Raw genomic sequence first — 22,434 nt, forward strand, 5'->3', positions numbered from 1 at the left:
AGTGGGGCCAGGGTGGTGGTCCCCCGGGAGAGTGGCGAGGAGCCCCCGGCGTAGCGGCAGGGGAGCCAAGGGAAGGAGCGCAGAGGTGGGCAGGTGACTGGGTTAGGCCAGGGGCGGTGGGTAGGGTGGTGGTGGACTGTTAACCTGCTGAGTGAGCAGAGAGGGTGTGGCAGCCTCTGGTGGTGACAGGGGAGGCGCTGGGTGCAGAGATGGGAACGGGGCGAGTCAAGGTCAAGGCTGAGGCTGGGGCAGTGCAGGTACACAGGATGAGGGGGCTGGCGGTGGGCAGTTTATTCCACTGCATGCAGACACTGACCCACACACGCAAGGAACTTAAAAATACATTGAACCACAAGGTGTCCGTTCCCCCATCTCCCCCCGAGACACAGAAAGACACTTGGCTGATCTGAGAGCCTCCACCCTGGAACAAGGATGGAGGGTCCGAGAGCCTCCACCCTGGAACAAGGCAGCAGTGTGGGCCCGGGTGATGGTGGGGGCAGCGTCCTTTCTCTCCAGAGGAAAAGTGCAGAGGCAGGGCCGAGGGCCCAGGCAGGGAGGCTCCACTCTCATGGCGACTGGCAGTGGGTGGGCCCATCAGGGTCCTTCCCGGTCCATCCCCTGAAGGCCTGGCCCATCCAGCTGTGGGCCCCAGCTCTCGGGAGGTGCGGGAGCAAGTGCCACTGGGCTGGCCAGGCGAGGTGGGCAGGCAGCGCCCTGGGGTCCCGGGTGCCCGGGGCTCAGTCCCGGGCCTCGTCCAAACGCCACTTGAGAGCGTGGTCCTTGTGTGCGTCAGGGAGGATCTGGTTGCGCATCCCCCCCAGTAGGTTGGACGTGGCCTCTGTGGCTAGGATGAGGGGCTTCACCACCGTTGGGGGCAGCTGGCGGATCACGCCCCCCACAGCGCCTGTCAGCCCCTTCTGTTCATGGCCCCGAGACGCCACCTCGCAGATGGTCTGAGCTGTGTCCAGGATGCCCTGTGGAGGTTGGGGGTCAGTGCCGGGGTCTGTGGGGGAGGGGCGGGGGGGAGGACGTGGGACGAATGGGAGCAGGGCTGGGCCTCGTTACCTCTCGAACTGTGTCGTAGGCCTTGGCCACGCCCTCCCGAAGGTCGGCCGGCTGCTGGCCCTTCCGCAGCCTTCGCACAGAGCGCTTGTCCTGCAGGGAGCGCGAGATGGGCGCTGCCGGGGACAGGATGTCATACACCGTCTCGGCTGTGGCCTGGGGGAGCACGGCGGGCACCAGATGAGGAGAGGGGGCCTAAGCACCCACGACCGGGTGGGAGCCCAACCCCCAAACCCTGCCTCCCCCGCATCCATGCTTCACTGTGCTGCTCCTGGGGTCCTGCCAAGCTCCCACCACCACCCAGGTCAGGGGGCTGCAGGTGGACTGCATGCCTCCTGAGGGGACTCTCCTAATGTCCTCTGGACCCACACCCACCCCTCTCCTGTTGACCACCACACCCGGCACCCTGCCCACCTGGGGGGTGCCACAGATGCAGCCTGAGCTCAGCACACGGCCTTCCCCCTCCTGCTCCTTACCAGCTCCAGGGGCGGCCCTGGCAGAAGCCTGGGTTCCCCTGACCCATTCCCACAGATCACTAAGCCATCACTGAGTGTGACCCTCTGCCTGCTGGCTCCTCTGTTCTCTCGCCCCCAGTGTCACTCCTTCCACCCCAACCTCCCCACCTGGCTGTGCTACACCCCAGCTTAATGCCCTGGGGGTGGCCCTCAGATGCCTGCTTATCCCTCCAGCCTCCTCTCTAGAGACCCTGCCCCCACCCCCCAGTGCATCTGCAAGCTCACTCCTCACCTCTGAGGACTGGCCACAAACACCTTCACCTCCTGGGACTGACCACAAACACCTGCCTGTCAGCCCCCTCTACTCCAGAGCCCAGGGCACTCAACTGCAACTGCTCACAGGATAACCCCCTGGCTTCCCGTCTGGGCCTGGCAGAGCGTGAGGCCTGAATGAACCAGGGCCAGTCTCTGGGCCTCAGTTTCTTGTCGGTAAACAGAGCCACCCCCCTTCCCTCCCCTTCAGGACACAGCCATGACCAGAGACCCAGTGGGCTCTAAAGCCTGGGGGCACTCACCCTCTCACATGGGAGCCACGGTGGGCCCCAAGCCAGTCACTCGGCCTCTTTTCTCCGTGACTGTTCCTCAAAAGATACCACATTCCCAGATGGCCTACCCTCAGTAGAGCTTTGGGGATGGAATTGGGCGCCATGGAGCAGACCCGCCCGGCCCTGCATGGCCTGGACGCTGGGGGCCCACTCACCTGGATAGCCTGCACCAGCCGGTTGCTGAGTTCTAAGGCGGCTGAAGCTGTGGATGAGCCGAAGGAGGCAGCCCCCCGCTGCAGCCCCCGCATGAGGCGCCCATCCTTCCTGTACTGCTCGATGGGCAGCCACAGCAGGTCCCGGAACCCTTGGACTGGGGGGACGGGGTGGTCAGAGATGCCCAAGGCTGCCCCCACCTACCCTGCTGTGGGAACTCTTCCACCTATTCCCAAGAGCGGCTTCTAGGCTGCCCAAGAGTATGGCATTTTCAAGAGCCCCCAAAGTCAGATACTCACAGAGCTGGACAACAGAATGCATGGGGCCCACGCCCCCCAGCAAGCCAGGCAACTGGTTCTTTCGGATGTCCTGCAGCCACTCATTGAGAGCATAGCCCAGCACCTTGTCCACACCCAGGAGCCTAGGAAGGGGAGAGAAGAGGAGGGTGGGGTGGGGCAGAGCCACACGCTGAGGGGTCACAGGGCCAGGAGGACCCAAGGCACCCCAACATTCCCCATGGCTCCACCCAGCCCCGTACGGAAGGATTGACTGTGGCCATTTCACAGAGCACAAACTGAGGCCCCAGAGGGGTGATGTCTTGGCCAAGGCCACAGTCAGGAACAGAGAAAGGGCCCTGAGAGAGGCCTGGAGGCTCACCCATGCCGGCAACACAGCCGCTTTAGCTTCAGCTCCGAGCAGTTGAGCTGGGCCAGGCCTATGAGGAGGCCTGCGAAAGTGCCCTGGGGAGGGAGGAGGGGTTGGAGTTTACGTGATGGGACCCAGGGACCCGCCCAGCTCACAGGAGCCACTAGAGGCTGACAGTAGCCGATGGTGCCTGGATACAGCCCTGGCCCCCTGGCCTCCAAAGAGCAGGCCACACCTGGGCAGAATGGGGACCTGACAGCCCCGCTTACCACCTGGTCCATGGTGACGTGCTTGCCGTGGTAATCCAGCCAAATGGGCACCTCGGACGTGAAGCGGAACTCCCTGGGTGGGGAATGGGGAAAGGGGTCCTGTGGTCACTGGCCGGACCCGCTGCAGCCTGGCCCGGGGCCCCCAGCCCAAGGCCCTACCTGAAGTAGATGGGCTGCTGCTCAGCAGGGGAGGCGCCGTGTCTACCGCCTGCGGCCTCCTGGGAGCTGGTGGTCTCCACACCCTCGGGTTGCCCTTCCTGGGGGCCGCTGGGCTGGACTGGGGTCTCAGGGTGAGCTGGAGGAGAGGCGGGGGACAGACCAGGGATGGGCCCAGGCATGGCTGTGAGGCAGAAGGCCCGGACCCTCCCCTCCCCTCCCTGCCCAGCTGCTCACCTTCAGTGGAGGTCTCCGCCGGGACCACAGGGTTGATGCTGGCCGCCAGGCTGGTGAAGAAATCCCTGAGGAAGAGCAGAGCATCCTGCCGGGGGAAGGAGCAGGTCAGATTCCGAGGCCTGGAGGCAGTGGGCTCACCTCAGGCTCTGCCCCCACGCAGCCCACTCACCTGATCCACGTTGAGCCGCAGGGGCAGCAGTGAGACGCGGAGACAGCACTCGGGCCCACCCAGGGTGGTCATGGGGGCCACGTGCAGCGCTTTGATCTTGAGCTGCAGGCAGAGGGTGAGCTCTGGGCACCCCCTGGGCCTCAGGCCCCCACCCCCCACTGCTCCCCCAGTTGGTCCTGCACATGCTGTTCCCTCAGCTAAGCCCACCTGAGCCCCGCCCCCCTCCCAGGCTCACAAACAACCGGGGGATGTATGTGTACATGCACGTGTGTGCACGCGAGCATGCGTGCGTGCCCTGCTCAGGGTGGACCGTGCGGGCGGCCTGTACCATGTTGGAGTGGGTGCGCCGTGGCATCCGCTCACTCGTGTGTAAGTACAGGAATTTGTTGATCTGGGAAGAGGCCAGCCGGTCTCGGACCTCAAGCTCCTGTACGATGAACACCTGGCGGGACAGCGGCTGCTCCTCCAGCTCCTTGCCGGGGGCTACGGGGCCTGGCTCTGCCGGGTACACCTCATGCTGGAAGCTTACCTGCGGGGTGGACGGGGGCCTGAGCGGCAGGCAGGGCTGGACAGGGAAGGGGGCTCACCCCAGGCCCCTCCTCTCCCGGCCCAATCTCAGTCCCACAGCGGCTGCCACCTGGACACCTCCACACAGCTGTGCCACAGGCACTTCAGACCCCCACGGCCACGATGAACTCGACTGCCTCCCGAGAATCCACCTGCCCCCAGTCTCCCAGCCTTCCCGTCACCCGAGTGGCACCTGTCCCCCTATCACCCTAAGTGCAAACGTTGGTTCGGTCCTCCCCCTGCAATCTCTCTATCACCACGGCTGTCAGTTTTGCTTCCTCAGAACATCTCTCCAATCCCTCCACACTTCTGTCACCGCCACAGCTGCACCTGGTCTCGGAGCTGCCGTCACCCATCCCCTGCCCGGCCCCCCTGCTCGTCCCCTCCAGCCCCTCTCCACCCACCCAGAGGGATCTTTGTAAAGCGTTCGCCCACCCACCTGGCGCCCTGCAAGCTCCTCACTGTGGCCTGGCGAGGCCGTGCTTCTCCCTCCAAAGCCCCCCCTCGGCCCTTGCCCTTGACCTGGGGTACACCGGCCTCTCTCCTGCCCCTGACAGGTCAAAGCCTCCCTCACTGGCGGGTCCTCGCCCCAGCCTTGTCTCCCCCTCACCCGGCACTGGCACTGGCTCCCCGGCCCGTCGGGTGTCCAAGGAGCCCCGGCCACCACTCCGAAGTACATCCCCCTGAGTTCTCTCAGCACAAGCGCCCTTACCAGCTCAGGGAGTGGGTCTGTGCGGGCTCACTCTCAGTAAGCGGCACTTGACCTGCACAAGTTCTCATGTCAGCCCGGCCTGCTCTCTCCCTCATGCACATTCAGTCCAGCAGCCCAGCCTGTGGTTCTTTCCACCGTCCCTCTAGTAAAAACCAAAACCATCCGTGGCCTACAGGGCCTTACGCGGCCTGGTGTGGGTTGGATCTCTGGCCTCGTCTCCTACTGCTCTCCTCCCTGCTCAGAGGCAGTCTCGCTGGCCTGCTTGCTGCTCCCGGAACACGCAAGGGATGCTCCCAGCTTGTGGCCTTCATGCTGTGCCCTCTGCCTGAAAACCTCTCCCTGGCTTACCGTGGCCTCACGTCTTTGTGCAAAACGGCACATTTTCACGAGGGCTTTCCGGCCCTCCCCAGCACTCCCTGTGCCCCCTCTCTGTTTACGTTCCCTGAGCATTTATCACATTTGAGCGTCTGTACATATAGTCTTACTGGGCTCCCTCCACTATGATACAAGGGACAGGAAGGCAGGGTTTCCGTCTGCTTTGCTCATCGCTACATCCAGCATCTGGAACAGCACGGCAGCGGTTGACCTAGTACAGGACCAGGGGCCCGCAGGAGTTCCCGTGGATGAGTGCTAGCTGAGCAGCAGGGACAGGAGGGCCTGTCTCGGTGCCCCACCCCGGCTGGCCTCACCTTGCTGAGCTGGATCTCCATGAGGACATGGTGCTGCCTGCCACTGCCCCCCTGCGTACGCCAGGAGTTCTGGGGCCGGTTGGGGCCGGAGCAGCGAGAAGGGGAGCTCCTGGGGCCTGTGAGGCCTGCTCTTGCCCTGGGAAGAGGAACAAGGGACAAGCTGACTCAGGGGAAGCCCCTTTCCTCATTCCCTCCCATCAGAGCAGGACTTTCAGCCCGGGGCAAGAGACCCTCTCCTGGGAGGTAGGCGGGGGCAAGGGAAGAGGAAGAGTTAAGGCCAGAAGGTGAGGATCTAGTTCAAGGTTACCAGCTGCTGAGGGTCAGAACTGGACCCCAGCCCGGGCCTCATCTCCTGGGGGCCCCACTGCCACAGCTGCCACCTGCGCCCTCTCCTTCTCACCTGTGTCCGGGATGGGGGCCAAAGTCTCGGCCCCCATAGAGGTGCCAGACAAGGGAGACCTCACGCAGCACCACACGACTGCTGGGCACTGGGAAGTGGGCAGGTGCCCGCAGCAGGTCCGTGCTGCCCAGCGGCTGTGAGAAGTGCCCGTCCTGCACTATGATGGGGTCTGGATGCAGCTGTGTCACCACGGGCTCCCCATCTTGGGGCTGCAGGGAGGAGGCCAAGTGAACATATAGGGCACAGAAGCTTTGCCCAGCCCAGGCCACCTGTTTTTCCCTCATCCTCACATCTCTCTCCCCTTTTTCACAAAAGATGATTCTCACGGGCGATTATCCCGAGCAGCCTGAGTGCCCCTTGCCCCTGCCAGCCCTGTCAGGTCTTGCTTGCATGTGACAGTGAGTTCGGACATCATTCCCACTGGCACTTGGGGGCCAGGAGGCCAGCACCGTTGCAGCCAAGTGGCTCTCCTCACCGTCCCGCTAACTGCCCTGCTCCTGCCCCTCCCTGCTCTTGAACGCCCCAGTCCCTCTGCCCAGGACTCCACGCCTTGTCACTTCCTCTGGAAATCCGTCAACTCCTTCAAAGCCCAGAGTGAGGGCTGCCTCCCCAGGGACCCAACCCCACTTCCCCACTGATAGTGACCACCTCCTGCCTCTCTCACAGTGGGAGCTCTAGAAGGGCCTAGAACTGAGCCACCCTCTTCCAGGCCCCTGCCCAGCCTGCCCACCACACACCAATATGCCCAGGCCAGGAGCGTCAAGGATGCAAAACTCATCGCTGTCCAGAGTGTCTCCATCCTCCTCCTCTTCCTTCTCCTCTTCTTTGGCCTCTGAGTGGGACCCCAAGCTGCCAGTGGGGGCCCCAACCAGGGGCGAGGGGGGCTGGGCCCCACTCCGTTCACCTGGGAATAGGTAGACCGACACTGGAGAGGCCTGAAAGAAGGGGCTCCCTGTGGGGGAGAAAGAGCCGGTTTAGGCAGATGCCCGATGTGGGTGTCTGACTGTGTCTGCTGGCCCCAAAGCATCCTGAGCCCACCTGAAGCCTGGGCCAGCTCCCGCAGGCCGCGCTCGGTGTCCAGGAGGGCGTCGGTCAGGTCCCGCTGGTTGATGAGGGCTGTCTCCACTGGGGGGCATGAGGGCAGGGAGGCAGGGCTCTCCGAGAGCTGGGCCAGGCAGGGGAGGACTGGTGAATGCGTGTCAGGAGGGAGGGGGGGCCCCAGGGCTCCCCCATCACCGGGTCCCTGGGGGCCATGGCGGGGAGGGGGCTGGGCAGAGCTCTGGTGGCCTGTACAGCCAGGCCTCACCTGTACCTTCTGGCCGGCGATCTCTGTGGGGCTGGGGGGCCGGGGAGGGGGGTGCAGGTCGCCCTCACTCATCACGTACTGGAGCAGGTTGACCAGCAGGGCGCAGGAGTCAGCACAGCTATGCACGTGCATCACATTGTTGGAGCAGCGCAGCTCGAAGAGTGGCTGGCTCTGCGGGGTTGGGGGCGGGTATCAGCCCGGGTTCTAGCCCCACCGGACTTAGATAGGACTGGGCCAGGTCTCCCCTGGGGCGGTCAGCCTGGGGCGGTCAGCCAACTACCCTTTGAACACATGGGCAAACTGAGCCTAGAGAGTAAAAGGGGCTTCGCCCAGGGCCGCCTGGGGAAGCAAGACTGCACTCCCGTGTGAAGGACTTTGAGCGCCCAGTCTCCAGTGAGGCGGGGCCTGGGATCTCCCTTTTACAGATAAGGAAACCGGGGACCCAGAAAGGCTGACTCCTGAGGCCCTGCTTTATCGTGGCTACAGCTGCCCTCTGCTGGCAGGGTTCATATGGAGGGATGTCCACCAAAGGTCTGGCCCTTCCCAGGAGGGCCAGTAACCACAGGGAAGGGCTGGCAGTGACTGGGACCTGAGCCCAGGCCCAGGGAGCAGAAAGAGAGGGACGGTGCGTGGGGAAAAGTGATCCCCCGAAGGCTCCCTTGCCCGGTACCTGCTCTGGCTCTGGGGGACCCTGGGTGACAGCCACACTCACCAGTTTGTCCTCAGTGCTCCCCTTCCAGGTTTTGATCACGAGCTCCAGAAGGTCAACGTCCAAGACACAGACATAATCTGAGGCAGAAGGCAGGAGAGGCTCCCGTTGCCCCCTCCTACCCAGCCCCTGGCCCCGCTGGGAGAATCTAGGGTTTATCTGGGTGCAGCCCTTGTGTGCGTGCACATGTGTGTGGGCGCTGAGAACCTGGCCAGCAGCTGGGTGAGGACAGCGGGCTGCTCTGGGTATGGCCGGGGGCCACAGCCCCTCAGAGGGGAGGGAGCCCAGTCCAGGCCCTGCCCACCTCGCCGCAGATCCAGGGTCTCCATCTCACACTTGTCGGACAGGTACAAGGCGGAGTCGTCGAGGATGAACCTGGGGGGGAACGGGGCTGAGAAGGGCCGGGAGCCGCTGCAGGCGGCAGCTCCGATGGAGCTGGCAGGGGTGGGGCTCGCTCATAGAGACAAGCAGAGGGGGCACCAACAGGGGGTCCCAAGCCCACAAGAAACTAGTGCTGGGTCTTCTCTGGCCTCGGTGTTCTTGTCTGTACGGGGGGCAGACTGGGCCTGGAGTCTTGTACCACAGGCCCAGACAACAGGCACTCGAAGCAACCGGGCAGCATTTCTCTTTCTCCAAAAACTTCCAGCTTCTCCACCTCACCTGGGCCTCATAGCAGCCCTGGGAGGGAAATGTCTTGTTTTCCCCCTACAGCCTGCATTGTTCTTTTTTTTTTTTTTTTTAAGCTGAAATCTTGAGTGTTACATCTATTTGTTCTTTTTTTTAACTTTGGGTTTTTAAAATTTATTTATTTATTTATTTATTTATGGCTGTGTTGGGTCTTCGTTTCATGTGCGAGGGCTTTCTCTAGTTGCGGCAAGTGGGGGCCACTCTTCATCGCGGTGCGCGGGCCTCTCATAATCGCGGCCTCTCTTTTTGCGGAGCACAGGCTCAGCAATTGTGGCTCACGGGCCTAGTTGCTCTGCGGCATGTGGGATCTTCCCAGACCAGGGCTCCAACCCGTGTCCCCTGCATTGGCAGGCAGATTCTCAACCACTGCGCCCCCAGGGAAGCCCTGCATTGTTCTTTTAAAATAAGTCCTTATTTTAATGGCAACCTAACATAAGCTCCTTTCAAATATTTAAAAAATATAGCTAATCCCAAATTCTGAGAAAAGGACCTTATACAGTCAGCCCTCCATATCTGCAGGTTCTGCTTCTGAGGATTCAACCAACCGCGGATCAAAAATATTTTTTTAAAAATCCAGAAAGTTCCCAAAAGCAAAACTTGAATTTGTCATGTGCTGGCAACCACTTACGTAGCATATACATTGTGTTGGGTATTATTAAGCAATCTAGAGACGATTTAAAGTATATGGGAGGGACTTCCCTGGTGGCGCAGTGGTTAAGAATCCGCCTGCCAATGCAGTGAACACGGGTTCGAGCCCTGGTCCAGGCAGATCCCACATGCCGCGGAGCAACTAAGCCCGGGCGCCGCAACTACTGAGCCTGCACTCTAGAGCCCGTGAGCCACAACTACTAAGCCCACGTGCCACAACTAATGAAGCCCGTGCGCCTAGAGCCCGTGCTCTGCAACAAGAGAAGCCACTGCAATGAGTAGCACACCACAAATAGTAGCCCCCCACTCACCACAACTAGAGAAAGCCCGCGTGCAGCGACAAAGACCCAACGCAGCCAAAAATAAATAAATAAAATAAATAAATTAAAAAAAAAAAAGTATATGGGAGGATGTGCATGGGTTATATGCAAATATTGCACCCTTTTACATGTGACTTGAGCGCCCCTGGATTTTGGTATCCACGAGGGGTCCTGGAACCAATCCCCTGTGGGATACCAAGGGACAACTGTACATCTCCATCCTGTCTTTTCTATGAAGCCACACAGAGATGCATAAAACACACCCCCAAAAATCCTTAAAAATATATATATATATAGTTTTATATCTATATATAAATATTGTACTATGGCATTTCCCCATATTTTTCAATGTTATTCTTAAATTTGACTTTAATGGTTGAGTGGGCCACGCTTACTGACTGAGGTCATAATTTGGGGGCATTTAAATTGTTTACAACTTTTGACTATTCTAAATTATACTACAGAGGCATTATATTCTACCTTTCTTATCCTTCTATCCTGAGGACAACCACCAGAAGTGAGATGATCAGGTCAGAGAGCTCCAACACCTTTAAGGCTCTGATTTGAAGGTCTGACTGACTCTGGGAAGGTGAAACTCAATCTTGTTCCCCAGGGAGGGATCACCTAAATGTCCAGAAAGGCTCAGACTGGCCTGAGGATGTATAGCAGGTACACAGGACCCTGGGGGAGTGGCAGCTGCAGCCAACTTGGGGTGGGATGGACGGGGAGCTCGGCGGGGGGGAGCTGCATACCTGAGCAGGAAGGTAGAGGTGTCCATGACGATGTTGCTGGAGAGGGTGAAGGTCTCAGCAGTGACAAGGACACGTACGGGGAGGTAGAGGGGCCTGGAGGGGTGGGTCACATTTGGGTTGGGGCAGGCTCCTTACACAGGGGCCCCAGCCCCCGGCCCCCAGCCCCCTGAGCCTGGGTACCTGTAGTCCACGGCACAGGAGAACAGGTGTACATGTAGGATGGTAATGACCGTTGGAGGCAGGTAGCCCAGCACTGGGTCATCCAGGACATCTAAGAACTCCAACAGCTTTGGGGGCCAGAGTGAAAGGGACAGGGGGAGGAGGGGGTCTCTTTCTTCCTCAACCCCCCCAACCCCAGCACAGCTCCCCAGTTGCTGCCCATCAGCTGTCTGTCACACCCTTGCCCAGGGTCTCCACCCAGAAGTCAGCTCCAGTCCAAGGTCAGCTCTGGCCCAGCCCACGCCCCCCACGCTACCCTCCCTCACCTGGGAGTGCCAGCTCTGTTCTGGCAGGGCCATGTAGTGGCGCAGGGTGGCTCTGTGCAGCCGCAGTGTCACCAGGAACTCCTGGGGGCAGGGCACAGTCAGCATGGCGGCAGCCCAGCCCTCCAGGCACCAGGGAGGCAGTGGCCCGGGCCAAACAGGTGGGCCAGAAGCAGGCGCGGCTGTACCTTGACGTTCCTGTGAGGGTCCAGTTGGATGCGCACCGCGGTGGACAGCATGTGGGGGCCCCGGCCCTGGCCTTTGCGGCCCAAGCCTCCTTGCTCAGTCATCCCTTCCTCCGACGGGTAGATGGTTCGGGCCAGCTGGGCCGGAGGAGCAAAGGTGGGCACCTCCAGGCGACTGGGCAGCAGGTAGTCATCCACAGCCGCTGAGGAGGCATCTGGTGAGCTCCCTGCCAAGCTGGCCGTTCACCCACTCCACCCAGGGCACACGTCCCTCCTGAAAGACCACCCCTGCCCATGTACCCTAGAGACCCCATGGCGACTGGCCCCCAGCCCTCACACCTCGGTGGTAGAGTGTCGCCTTTTCAGCTTCCAGGCAGAAGTAGCCAAGTCCCGGCTGGCCTCGGTACTGGGAGATGCTGAAGACGGTGCCTTGTTCCATGTCCAGCACCAGCTCCCCGTGCGTGGCCTCCAGCCGCTTCCCGCACTCGTCCTGCAGGCAGCATGTGGCTCGGCCTCACCAGCTACACTCAGCAGCCTCCACACCCTCAGGGGTGAGGGCGCCTCTCGGAGCCTGGGCCTGACTAGGGTCGGCTCCAGCCTCTAGCCAGAGCGCTGGAGGTCCAGAGCAGCACCTTCTCTTTTGCCAGAGGGGAAGGGTCATCCCTGCCCTGCCTACCTCCGAGCATCAGATGGTGTCCATTCGGACCCCTGGCATGGTACCGAACGTATAGCAGGTGCTAGTGAGTGGCTGACGGGGCGTGATGGGATGGGTGGGGTGGCATGGGTGGGTCAGTGGGTGGCGGGTGGGTGCTACTGGCTGGACAGGCCACACTCGGCCCCCGGTGGGGCCTCTGTCTCCCACATTCCCCGCTTGGAGCTGCTCATACCGGCCTTGTTCTCCTGCCAGTGGGGGCTCTGGAGTCAGGGGCTCACCTCCCCTGGGCCGTGCTCACCTTGGTCTCACAGTGGGCCGTGATCCGACCCTTTAGCACCGTCACCAGTGTAGAGAAGGTGCTCTGGGAGTGAGGGCTCTGGGACTCAGGGGCAAGGCGCTGGGGGGTGCCTGACGCCCCCACTGAGAAGTGGGTGTCCTCGTCGTCCGAGTCCGAGTCTGGGGGGAGAGCAAGGAGCTGAGTGGGAAGGAGAATTGGGAGAGCTGCCCCGGCCGCAGGGCCCCACCAGGGCACCCCTCCTACCCAGCTTGAAGGCAGACTTGCACATCTTGAAGCTGTCGTGCCAGAAGCCCGAGGCATCTGGGAAGCCAGTGGGGCGAGTGGCAGGGGCGGGGGTGGGAAGCAGGTCCGCGGGCTCCCACATGAGCAGGTCGTTGTTGATCCTGAGAGGGCAGTTGGACCACGGCGGTGAGGGAGGTCCGGCCCAGCCCCTTGCCACCCCCTGCCCTGCCCACGTCGCCACCTGTTGTAGAGGCTCTCGTAGACCTCCTTGCTGGGCAGGAAGACGTGGGCGCCGGGCAGGACCACTTCCAGGCTGCAGCGGGACAGCGCCAGGGCCCGGCTCTGAAAGGTCCTCATTTCCTCAGGGTCTCCAGGAATCACCATCTAGGTGGGGGAGCAGGGAAGGGGATGCGAGAGATGTCAGGGCCTGCTGCCGGCCTTAGAATCAGACCCAGGTCTGCTTCCTGAACTCCTATCATTCATTCATTCATTCATTCATTCACATGAGCCCTTCTCTGCTGGGATGTATGACAGCCATCTTGTCTGAGGCGCTGACTGCAGGCAAACCTTGCTCCAAGGGCCTCGTTTGTGTTAACCCTTTATCCTCACGACAGGCCCATGAGACAGGTCATTATACCCACTTTCCAGATGAGGAAACTCATCTGTAGGTAACTCTCCAAGAGGTTAGACAGCTTCCCCAGATGACACAGCCACTGAGTGGCAGAGGCTGGATTCGAACCCAGGTCGTTTGGCCCAGAGGCCAGGCCCCTAACTACCTGTCACTCAACCCTCATCACCTCCAGAGAAGAGGATCCTGAGGCCCAAATGTACCCTGATGATAAATGGCTGATGGGACGGGGTCATGATCTTCCCCACCGAGGGCCCATGTCCCTTAGGCGCTGCCCTCACTCTTGGGCCCCCGAGACTCCCCACTGACCACAGACAATGGAAGAAATGAAGTTCTCACTGGTGCTGGTTCACATTTTCTGGTGCCCCATGTGGTCTTGTCCCCCTAATCCAGAGCCACCAAGTGGCTCCCGTGAGACCCAAAAGGCCTTGTACCTCACCTCTTCCGTCTCGTACATGGTCCTTTTGGAGGAGAAGGGTGAGGGCTCAGGCTCCTGAAGCTCGCACAGATTCTCGGCCGACAACTCCAGCTCCTCTCCCTTCTCCGGGATCACTTCCCACTGTGCGCTGAGCTGGGGATTCAGGGTCACCACTACCCTGCCAGGGCACAGGCCTGTCACTGGCCTGCAGGGCCCCCCAGCCCCTGGTCCCAAGTGGCCTCCCACTGCCCTCAGTAGCAAAGCCCTCCTCTCCTGTCTGCTCCTCCCAGAGCCCCAACTTACTGGGGCAGGAAGTACTTGTGCCCAGGGCTCTTGGGATCCAGGGCTTTGGAGACCCGCAGGCAGGGGACAGGTGGCTTCTCTCCGTCTTCGTAGGTGACTGGAGGGGATGGGGAGGGGCGGGGGGTTGTCACTGCCACCTTTCCCCATTTCTTCCTCAATGCCAGGTGGGTCAGTGGGGGCCTGGAGCCCCACCATGACAACTGTGTTTTATTGTGTACAGACCTGTGCCCTCCCTCGCACCCACAGTCTGCAGCGGCCCGGGGATAAACGGCCCACTCTGCCCGCTGCCCAGAGGAGCTCAGGGATACGCAGTGCTGGTGCCTCACGAAGCAGATGAGGTCTGGACCAGGGTCTGCCCCCATCGTGACCCAGCCCCTTCCGTGGCCCCAAGCCCACCTCTCCTAGAGGCCTGAGCCCCCCTGCCCAAGGGGTTGTCTCCTGGGGGGGCTCTTACCATGGAGGTCGGAGCAGGTGAGTTCCAGGCGGGTGGGGGCTGGGGGGCCAGGCCCACTGCTCAGCTCTGACCGGAACTGGGGCTCAGTCAGCTCCAGGCGCAGCTGCTCGGCCCGCACGGCCCCGCCCACCCAGGGGTCCCGCTCAGGCCGCAGGTCAGCGATGGGGAAGCGCAGCTGCAGCGTGGCGCAGGGTGCTGAGAGCCGCACCACTGCATGCTGCTGAGCTGCTGGCGGGGGCTCTGTCTGTGGGAGGCGGGCAGTCAGAGCTGCTGCTGGCCCCCCCGCCCCCACCCAACTGTGGCCGAGAGCCAGAGGGCCTGCGCCCTGCTCTCCTCCCTGGCTGCGCATCTTACCAGCAGGCCAGCCGGCTGCTCGGGAGGGGGTGTGGTGGCCTGGTGCAGCAGGGCAGCGAGCCGGTCCAGGGCCCCCAGCTCCACATCTGCCTGGAAGTCGGCCAGGTCCAGGGCCAGTTCTGAGTGACAATGGCAGGCAGTTGGGCGCCGGGGCCGGCTCTGAGGGTGAGGGTGCTCAGGTCAGCGAGGGCTGTGGGGTGGGTGAGGGCAGGATGGGCAGGGTTCCCCTTGAGCGAAAACAGAAAGGACACAGAGCCCTCCCAAGCTGTGAGGAGAAGAGCTTGGGTGAGGAACCCAGGAGGGGATGGGGAGACCTTCACCGCCTGCTCGGGGCAGATGACCATGCTCGTTTAACGGAAACCACCCAATACTTACCACCCCCAGCCCTGGAGGCTGGCAGGGGTTTGCCAAGATGAGCCAGGAGAGGGGCTAAGAGAATGGCACGTATATGGCCCGGAAGTACTCAAGGGCTCCGGGATGGGGAGGTGTGCTCTGGTTTGAGCACAGGTAAGGGGGGTGGAGAGTGGAAGCAGGGAGGCACCAGAGGAGGCCGGTGGGGGGCAATACACCATGGGAAACAGTCAAGGGCCCCTGGGCCTGGAGTAGGGTGGGTTACCTTGGGCAGCCGGCGCAGGGTCTGCGTGTGGCGCAGGTGAGCGCAAGGCTGAGCCGAGGCCTGGGGTCGCAGACTGCCGGGGAAGCTCAGGACCTGGGGCGGGACATGGAAGGCGACAGCGTCAGGCTGAGCCCCCAAGCCCACCCTCACCTCTAGGCCCTGCCGTGCACACACTGGCTCTCGGCCCTCACCTCTGTGTACTCAGGCTCCGAAGTGCCCCTGGGCCATAGACACTCCAGCACCTCCAGCTGCCCGAAGTGCACTTCCGTGCTGGTGATCCGCCGGCCCCTACTTGTCCTCAGCTCCCAGGAAAGCTGTACAGCGGCACCCGTTAGCCTATGGGGAAGAAGCTGGGCCTCAGAAGGTGGGCTTCAGGGGCTCAGGGAGTCCCCTCTAGTTCAGGCCCGCCTTGGGCTTGTACCGGACATGGCTACAGGGACAGGCCCTCTGGAAGCGCGGTCGGAGATGGTAGAAGTCATGGGAGCCGAAGGACCCATCCTTGGTGGCATCGAACTCCGCAAAAAAGTGGGTGGTGAGGTCAGGTGGTCCGGAAGACGGGGCAGATGTCTGAAGCAAGGTCAGGGTCACACCCCCCAAGGTCATCTTCAGCAGTGAGTCGGGGCGCAGGGTGTTCAAGGGGGGTGCAGGGGCTGTCTTGCCTGAGAGGACAAAGGCTTCACCAGAGGCTCCCCAGAGCTCATGGGCATCCCAGGTAAAGTGACAGTCAGACACTGGGCTAGGGACCAGGAGAAGCCCTGGCCTAGCTGGATCGTGACTCTGGCCAGGGGCTTGGCCAGGCACGGGTGACGTGAAGCCTTATTATGCCAGACACTGAGTCCACGCTCAGTTCAACCCGCTCAAGGAAGCTGGAAGAACTGCAGGTGACGAAGCACTTACTCAGTACCTGACACATGCGATCTCTCAATAAACATCAGCCCAAACGTGCAGCCTGGCAGGGTCAGATCTTATCCCTTTTTTATGGAAGGGGAAACTGAGTTTAAGTGCTTGGCCCAAGGTCACTAACTCCGAAACCCAGGTTCTGTCCATCGCATCGCCACCTCCCCTGAGCGTTCCCACGGAACCAAGTCACCAACGGTGGACCTCCAGGCAGCGCTGGAGGCCTCCCACATGCACGTAGCAAAGATGACACCGGCGCCAAGCCTTCTTCCAGCTCTTCCTGCCCCTGGAGGACTCACCGGTTGGGGGGCCCTGAGCAGAGAGCCGGCGGGAGGCCATGTTGCTGTGCACAGAGGTGCCCAGGTCTACATCGGAGAGGGAGAGCTCAGACAGCGCTGAGGCCACACTGCTTGTGAGGCCCGCCATGGAGAAGAAGAGGTCTGTGGGCCAGAGGAAGGGGGTCAGAGACAGCCGGGCTCAGCCCCCTGACTCCCGCGCCCACAGTAGACACCCCGCCAATTGCTGGCTCTGGCTCCACACCCACCAGTGCTCTCCAAGTTGACAAGGGGGTTCGAAAGGGGGTCTGAGCTGAGGGGCTCAGCTACAGTCCCCGCCTGCAGCTGCTGATTCAGATCCTGTTCAATCAGCCACAGATCTTCAGCACCTAGTGGGCGGCTCTTGTTCAGCTTGTCGACCAGGCCCTCGGGGTCTACAGGGGAGGACACTTCCTTGTGTCAGTCCAGTCTGGCCGGTGCCTTCCCAGCCACCCCACTGCCTGGACCACCCAGAGGCCTCACCTGCAAGGCTCAGTGCGCCAAGCAGTTCCTGAAGCTGCTGGAGCTGCCGCGGGGTCAGGAGCAGGTGCAGGGAGCCCAGCTGCCCACACACCTCCAGCTGGGGGTGGAGGAAGCAACCATGGAGCCTACACCAGCCACTGCCGCCACCCACGTGCCCTCACCCTGAGGAGGCAGGATGCCAGTGGCCAGGCTAAGCTCTGCCACCAACTAGCTGTGTGACCCTGGCTCCAACTTGACCACTCTGAGCCTCAGTTTCTCCACTTGCCTAGAAGGCAGTAATTTCCCCCACTCAACGACCCCACTCCGTCCCAGGGAAGATCAGCATTGCTGAGGAGGATCCTGAGATGCGGCATACTCCCTCCTCCCCAGGGGCCTGGAGACCCACCTTGGGGCCTGGGAAGGCCTCATTTTGCTTCAGTTTCACTGTCAGCTCCAGGCACCCTGAGCAGCTGCCAATCTGCAAAGGAGGCTCTGGGGGTCCTTCCTGGGAGACAAGAAGACATGGGAGGGGAGGGGGTGAAAAGATGCAGCCAAAGATGGTCAGAAGGGAGGGAGAGGGGCAGATGGGTCAAGGGCCAGAGAGGACAGGGATTAGAAGGAGAAAGAGACTGCGAGGACCAGAGTCGGCCCACCTGTGGGCGGAGCTCCTCGAAGTGCAGGCGGACCCCCGCCAGCTGCAGCAGCTTGTGGAGGAAGGCAGGGGGCTGGTGCACATCCACTGGCGGTGCCTGGCTTGGGTCTCGCACTGCCTCATCGCAGTACTCTAGTCTGGGGAGTGTAGGATCAGCTCCTGCCCAGGCCACCCTCTCCCCACGCAGCATTCTGTTCTAGGAGTCTGGGGTCAGTGAAGCCTGGCCTGCGGAGCCATCCCATCATAGCCAGGCCATCCTGGACCTCCGCGGCCATTGCTCCTCAGACCCTCAGCGTGTCACCTGATCCCGGGGGCCCAGCTACCCTTGGCCTCTACCATTTGGCCCAGGGACACCACTCCAGGCTCACAACACAGTTCGCCGCCCCCTACCCCGGCCACAGCCCAGGCCCACCCAGACTTGCCCTGACACTTCCCTGGAGCCCAGGCTGGGGGTGCAGGCGGGGCCAGGGCCACTCAGCAGCCCCTCACTCCCCCTCTTCCTCACGCCAGCCCCGCCCCGCTCAGCCTGCCCCTACCTTTGCACGTGGGCTTCCACTGCCACGCCACGCTCCCCATCACCGGGCGAGTGCTCCACCCTCACGACAGTATCCAAGAAGGTCACCTTGATCCTTCGCAGTACTGAGGGGTGGGGAGGGGTCTCAGGTCAGGCAGAGCAGCAAGGGCCAGACAGAGTTTCCCTGTCAGACGGCAGCGTGCTGTCTAAGGCCTTTGCCCTGCGGGCCACGGAGGGGCACAGCGGCTGGGCGGGGCCTGCTCACCAGTCTCAATGGTCTGGGCAAACATCTCCAGTCCTTCCAGGGGCTGTGGTGGCTCAGAGGGCTCGGGCGGCCCATCCCGCAGGCACTCCTGGGCCAGCTGCATGCTCGTGGTCATGCACGAGGCCCAGCTCTGTGAGTCGGCAGCCCCCGGCCCTGCAGGTAGGAAGAGGGTCTCAGGGCCGGCAGGCCCCGTCAGCTCCTGGGTGCCCAGGCCCACTCGCACCGCCTGCTCCCCCACCGCCACCCCTACCCCCGCCCCAGCTTTGCTCTGCCCTCACCCGGGCCCTGGCGGGGCTGTAAGGTGAGCTGGAGGCCTGACACTCGCACGGTGCAGTGGTCGGTGAGTAGCGCGGCCCAGGGCACGGCCACCTCGATAGAGCCCACGAAGCCTTCCACCAGCTCCAGTGGCGACTCCGTGGACTCCAGCACCTCATTCACAGACTGGGAGCAGGCAGGAGACAAAGCCAGCTCAGGGAAGCCCCACACCCAGCCGTCTCCCTGGCTGCTGCACTCCTTGCCTGGCTCTTCCACCTTGGTGAGCACCCTCGCTCCCCCTCTGTCCATATGCTACCTACAAAATCCTACCTTGGCTCCACTGACCCCTCCTCTTGGCTCCACTGACCCCTCCTCTTGGCTCCACTGGCCCCTCCTCTTGGCTCCACTGACCCCTCCTCTTGGCTCCACTGACCCCTCCTCTTGGCTCCACTGACCCCTCCTCTTGGCCCGCCCTATTACCGTACAGTCCAATGTGCCCAGTCTTTCAAACCAGAGGAGGGGAGAGCTGAAGGACAAAGAGGAGGGAGCCAGGCAGAGGGGATGGAAGGTAGGGTTTCAGGCGTGGGCACAGCACATGCAAAGGCCTGGCAGAGAGAGCAGCGGCAGCCCACATTTATCTGGGCGAGCGTGGAGTTTAAGGGGAGTGTCCAGGAGAGGCAGGCAGGGGGCTGACCTGAGCTGGAGGGGGCCCCCCAACTCCAAACACTTGGGGTAGCTGTACTCTCTCTGAGGCACAAGGCTAGAGCCCCTGGTTACAAATAGGGGAGCAGCCCCCCCCACCAGTCTGGGAGCTCCCTGAGGGCAGGAGCCCACCTGCCTTCTCTGTGTGACTCCAGGTGCTCTGTGTGGTGCCACCCAGAGAGGGCCTCAGTAAACACTTGTTGGATCCATGAATGAAATACACGGCAGAGCTAGAAGGCCCACAGACATCACACGCAAATTCCTCACCTACAGATCCACAGATGGGGAAACTTGAGGCCTAAAGAGAAGGGACTAGCCTAGTCACCCAGTGTATATGGGAACTGAGACTGAGACCCAGGCACTTGTCTTCTTTGGGGGTCTGCAAGGGAGGGGCTGCAGGCCTGGCAGCTTGGAGAAGGGCGGGCATATTGGGAAAGCACTTGCATTCCAACAGGGCCCAACTCCTCCCTGGAGGCCAGGCAGGAAAGCAGCCTAGCTAGGAGCCAATTCAAATCCCCAACCAGAGGGCAGGGCGGGTGGAAGTATAGAAAGGCAGCCTAGAGGTCTGGGCCAGCCTAAGAGGCTGAGGTCAGAGGTCAGAAAAGGTCTCCCCCACTGGGATTCACAGGCAAGAGGTGCCACCAAGTCTGGGCTCAGGGGTCTCCGCCTACCCCACGTTTGCTCAGGAAGACCCGGTCTACCCTAAAGCCCAGCTTTTCCTGCCCAGACTGTATTGAGGCCAGGCACCCTGTCTGCTCCCCCAGAAAACTGAGAAGCCCCTGTCCCCATGCCCACCCCTGTTGCTCTGGACTGGAGGGTTGACCCAGTGCCAGCCCTGGTCTGGCGCCTCTAACTGGTGGCTCCTTTGCAACTTCCCAGGTCAGCTGAACCGTGAGACACAGCTCCTCGCTGCCCCCAGCCGCAGGCCTCTGACCCAGAGCTTATTCCTCTCCGCTTCGCCAGCATCTCTCTCCTCTCTGCCTAAGGCCAGATCTCTCCACCTTTCCTCGAGGGCTTTCCTCTAGGTGGGGATGCTGATGCCCAAGCTCCTCCCCAAACACCCATTCAGTCCATCCCACTCTCCTAAAAGCAGGAAGTAGGCAGCAGTGGCAGTCACACAACGTGTTGATCAACAGGGGTGCTGACGCGGTTGTTGACATCCATATCCGGAGATGAACGCCACCCATCGAGCCAGGGTCGTGGGGTCGGGAGGTCAGGGCACCTTTCCCACAGGTGCCCACAGCAGGGCCCTGGACCCCTGCTAGACTTCCCTAGCCAGCTGTATGCCCCAACTCTGTCACTTCCCTGGCCTGGTCCCACCAGAGCCCCCTAGTTTCCGAGGTTCCTCCTCACCCTCTCCTTAGCCCCTTGGCACCACGCTCAACTCAGGCCCCCAATTTGATACACTAATTCTGGCATTCTCCAGACAACTGACATCCTGCTCCCCAGCTTCAGTTTCTCCTCCTGTGAAGCAGAGGCAGGGGCCCCTTCTGTCCAGCTTCTGGCTCTGGAGGCGATCAGCTGACCCCTGGAAAGGGCCGGACGCCCAAGGCCTCTCCACTCCGGTGCCTGGTCCCCTAGTCCGACCCTTTCGCAGGGAGCCTCAGGATGCTGCGCCCCCCAGTCAGACCCTTCCAGGGCTCGGGCCTGGATCCTCACCCAGATCTCCAGGTGTATATCCCGCAGGACAACGCTGCCCTTGTACAGATCGAGGCTTAGCTGGTCCAGGCTGAGGTGCTCCTGGAAGAAGTGACCCAAGTAGTGGTGCAGCAAGTAGCGGCAGACCCGCTCTTTCACACAGTTCGACCACGGCCATAGCCATCGTGACATCTCGGAGACCGCCGGGCCCGGGCCGCCTCCACTCGCCGCCCGCCGGCGTTCCCCGTCCGGTTGCGCTGTTCACTAGAGCCCCCGGCTCACCCCGCCGCTTCTCTTAGCGCCAGGCCGCACCCCCGGACGCCTGACCACGCCCCCCACGCTCACTGCCATTGGCCACTGCAAAGGGCAAGGCCTACTGATTGGCCGCGGGGGCGGAGCCTTCAGGCGCGAAAAAGGGACTGGGCTCTCTGCAAGATATAGGGCTCCCAATATTAATTTACGCTTGCGTATAAATTCTGTGTGGGAGGACCTTTAACCTCTCTCCTACGGGCTCCGGGAAGGCTGCCGCTTGAGGTGCCAGCCCCTCAAAGGAATGCGCATGTGCCGACTCGTCCAACTAGTACTTGAGGTAGTTGGCGAGGATTTAAAGGGACAGTGTCCCATTAAACTTCGTAAAAAGCTTTCCAGAGGCATACTTAGTGTGAGAGCCCAGTACGCATCTCTAGAAACGATTAAGTGAAAACCTTTGCATTTTACAAAACGCTTAACCTTCCGCTATCTCATTCAACCCCCACAACAACCTCGAGCGTGGAGATTATTGTCACCATTTTACAGATAAGGAAACAGATTTATAAAGGTTGCTGTGAGTCCACTGTGAAGGAGGTCTCACCTGGAATGCTTGACCGGAGATTAACTGATCTTCCCTTCTCTCTGTACTTGGTCAGGCCTCCAGCCCCTCCCTGTAATAATAATAATAATGTTTTTTAATATCTCTAATCCTAAAATTCAATAAAGAATGGATTCTAACCCCCTTGAGCAGAGGTTTATTGTTTTGCACAGCCCTTGAGCTAAGAATTTTTTTTTTTTAATTATGTATTTATTTATTTATTTTGGCTGCCCTGGGTCTTGGTAGCAGCACATGGGATCTTCATTGCGGCATGGGACTTTTTAGTTGCAGCACGTGGACCCTTTAGTTGCAGCATGCGAACTCTTAGTTGTGGCATGCATGCAGGATCTAGTTCCCCAACCAGGGATTGAACCCGGGCCCCCTGCATTGGGAGTGCAGAGTCTTATCCACTGGACCACCAGGGAAGCCCCCTAAGAATGGTTTTTACATATTCGAATAGTTGGAAAAAAATCAAAAGAAGAATATGATTTCATGACGTGAAAATCATATGAAATTCACAGTGTGTCCACAAATAAAGTTTTAGTAGAAGACAGCCATGCTCATTTGATTAAGTACTCTCTAGGGCTGCTTTCTTGCTATAGCAGAGTTGAGTACTTGAGACTCAACCTGCAAAGCCTAAAATATTTATTTTATGGCCCTTTACAGGAAAAGTTTGCCCACTCCTGCTCTACAGGTTTAGTCACACAAGCTCCCTTACATCATGATGACTTA

At 60.9% G+C, this 22,434-nt stretch overlaps 1 protein-coding gene across 2 annotated transcripts; it reads right to left on the reverse strand.

The window, feature by feature from the left end:
- Positions 1 to 276: 276 nt before the first annotated feature.
- On the reverse strand, positions 277 to 21,138 carry ATG2A (autophagy related 2A). Of its 2 annotated transcripts, none has more exons than XM_068554910.1 (41): positions 20,877 to 21,138; positions 18,539 to 18,701; positions 18,261 to 18,413; positions 18,018 to 18,120; positions 17,483 to 17,618; positions 17,236 to 17,334; positions 16,851 to 16,947; positions 16,598 to 16,762; positions 16,353 to 16,493; positions 15,578 to 15,815; positions 15,348 to 15,492; positions 15,157 to 15,249; positions 14,541 to 14,699; positions 14,187 to 14,430; positions 13,733 to 13,829; positions 13,451 to 13,607; positions 12,625 to 12,767; positions 12,405 to 12,544; positions 12,162 to 12,319; positions 11,548 to 11,698; positions 11,212 to 11,411; positions 11,027 to 11,107; positions 10,722 to 10,828; positions 10,542 to 10,634; positions 8,439 to 8,509; positions 8,138 to 8,214; positions 7,432 to 7,596; positions 7,158 to 7,284; positions 6,857 to 7,071; positions 6,120 to 6,328; positions 5,720 to 5,855; positions 4,080 to 4,280; positions 3,752 to 3,853; positions 3,583 to 3,667; positions 3,349 to 3,484; positions 3,190 to 3,262; positions 2,933 to 3,015; positions 2,575 to 2,696; positions 2,278 to 2,432; positions 1,066 to 1,218; positions 277 to 974 (listed from the first exon to the last, which is right to left on the reverse strand). In XM_068554910.1, exons 1-41 carry the CDS (start codon positions 21,045 to 21,047, stop codon positions 738 to 740), a joined length of 5,781 nt encoding a protein of 1,926 aa, XP_068411011.1. In that variant the 5' UTR covers positions 21,048 to 21,138; the 3' UTR covers positions 277 to 737. The 2 variants fall into 2 exon arrangements, with proteins under 2 accessions (XP_068411011.1, XP_068411010.1); XM_068554909.1 differs by having other exon boundaries at positions 7,426 to 7,596.
- Positions 21,139 to 22,434: the final 1,296 nt, after the last annotated feature.

The sequence above is a fragment of the Eschrichtius robustus genome, chromosome 11, assembly GCF_028021215.1.
Source record: "Eschrichtius robustus isolate mEscRob2 chromosome 11, mEscRob2.pri, whole genome shotgun sequence".
Taxonomy (NCBI): domain Eukaryota; kingdom Metazoa; phylum Chordata; class Mammalia; order Artiodactyla; family Eschrichtiidae; genus Eschrichtius; species Eschrichtius robustus.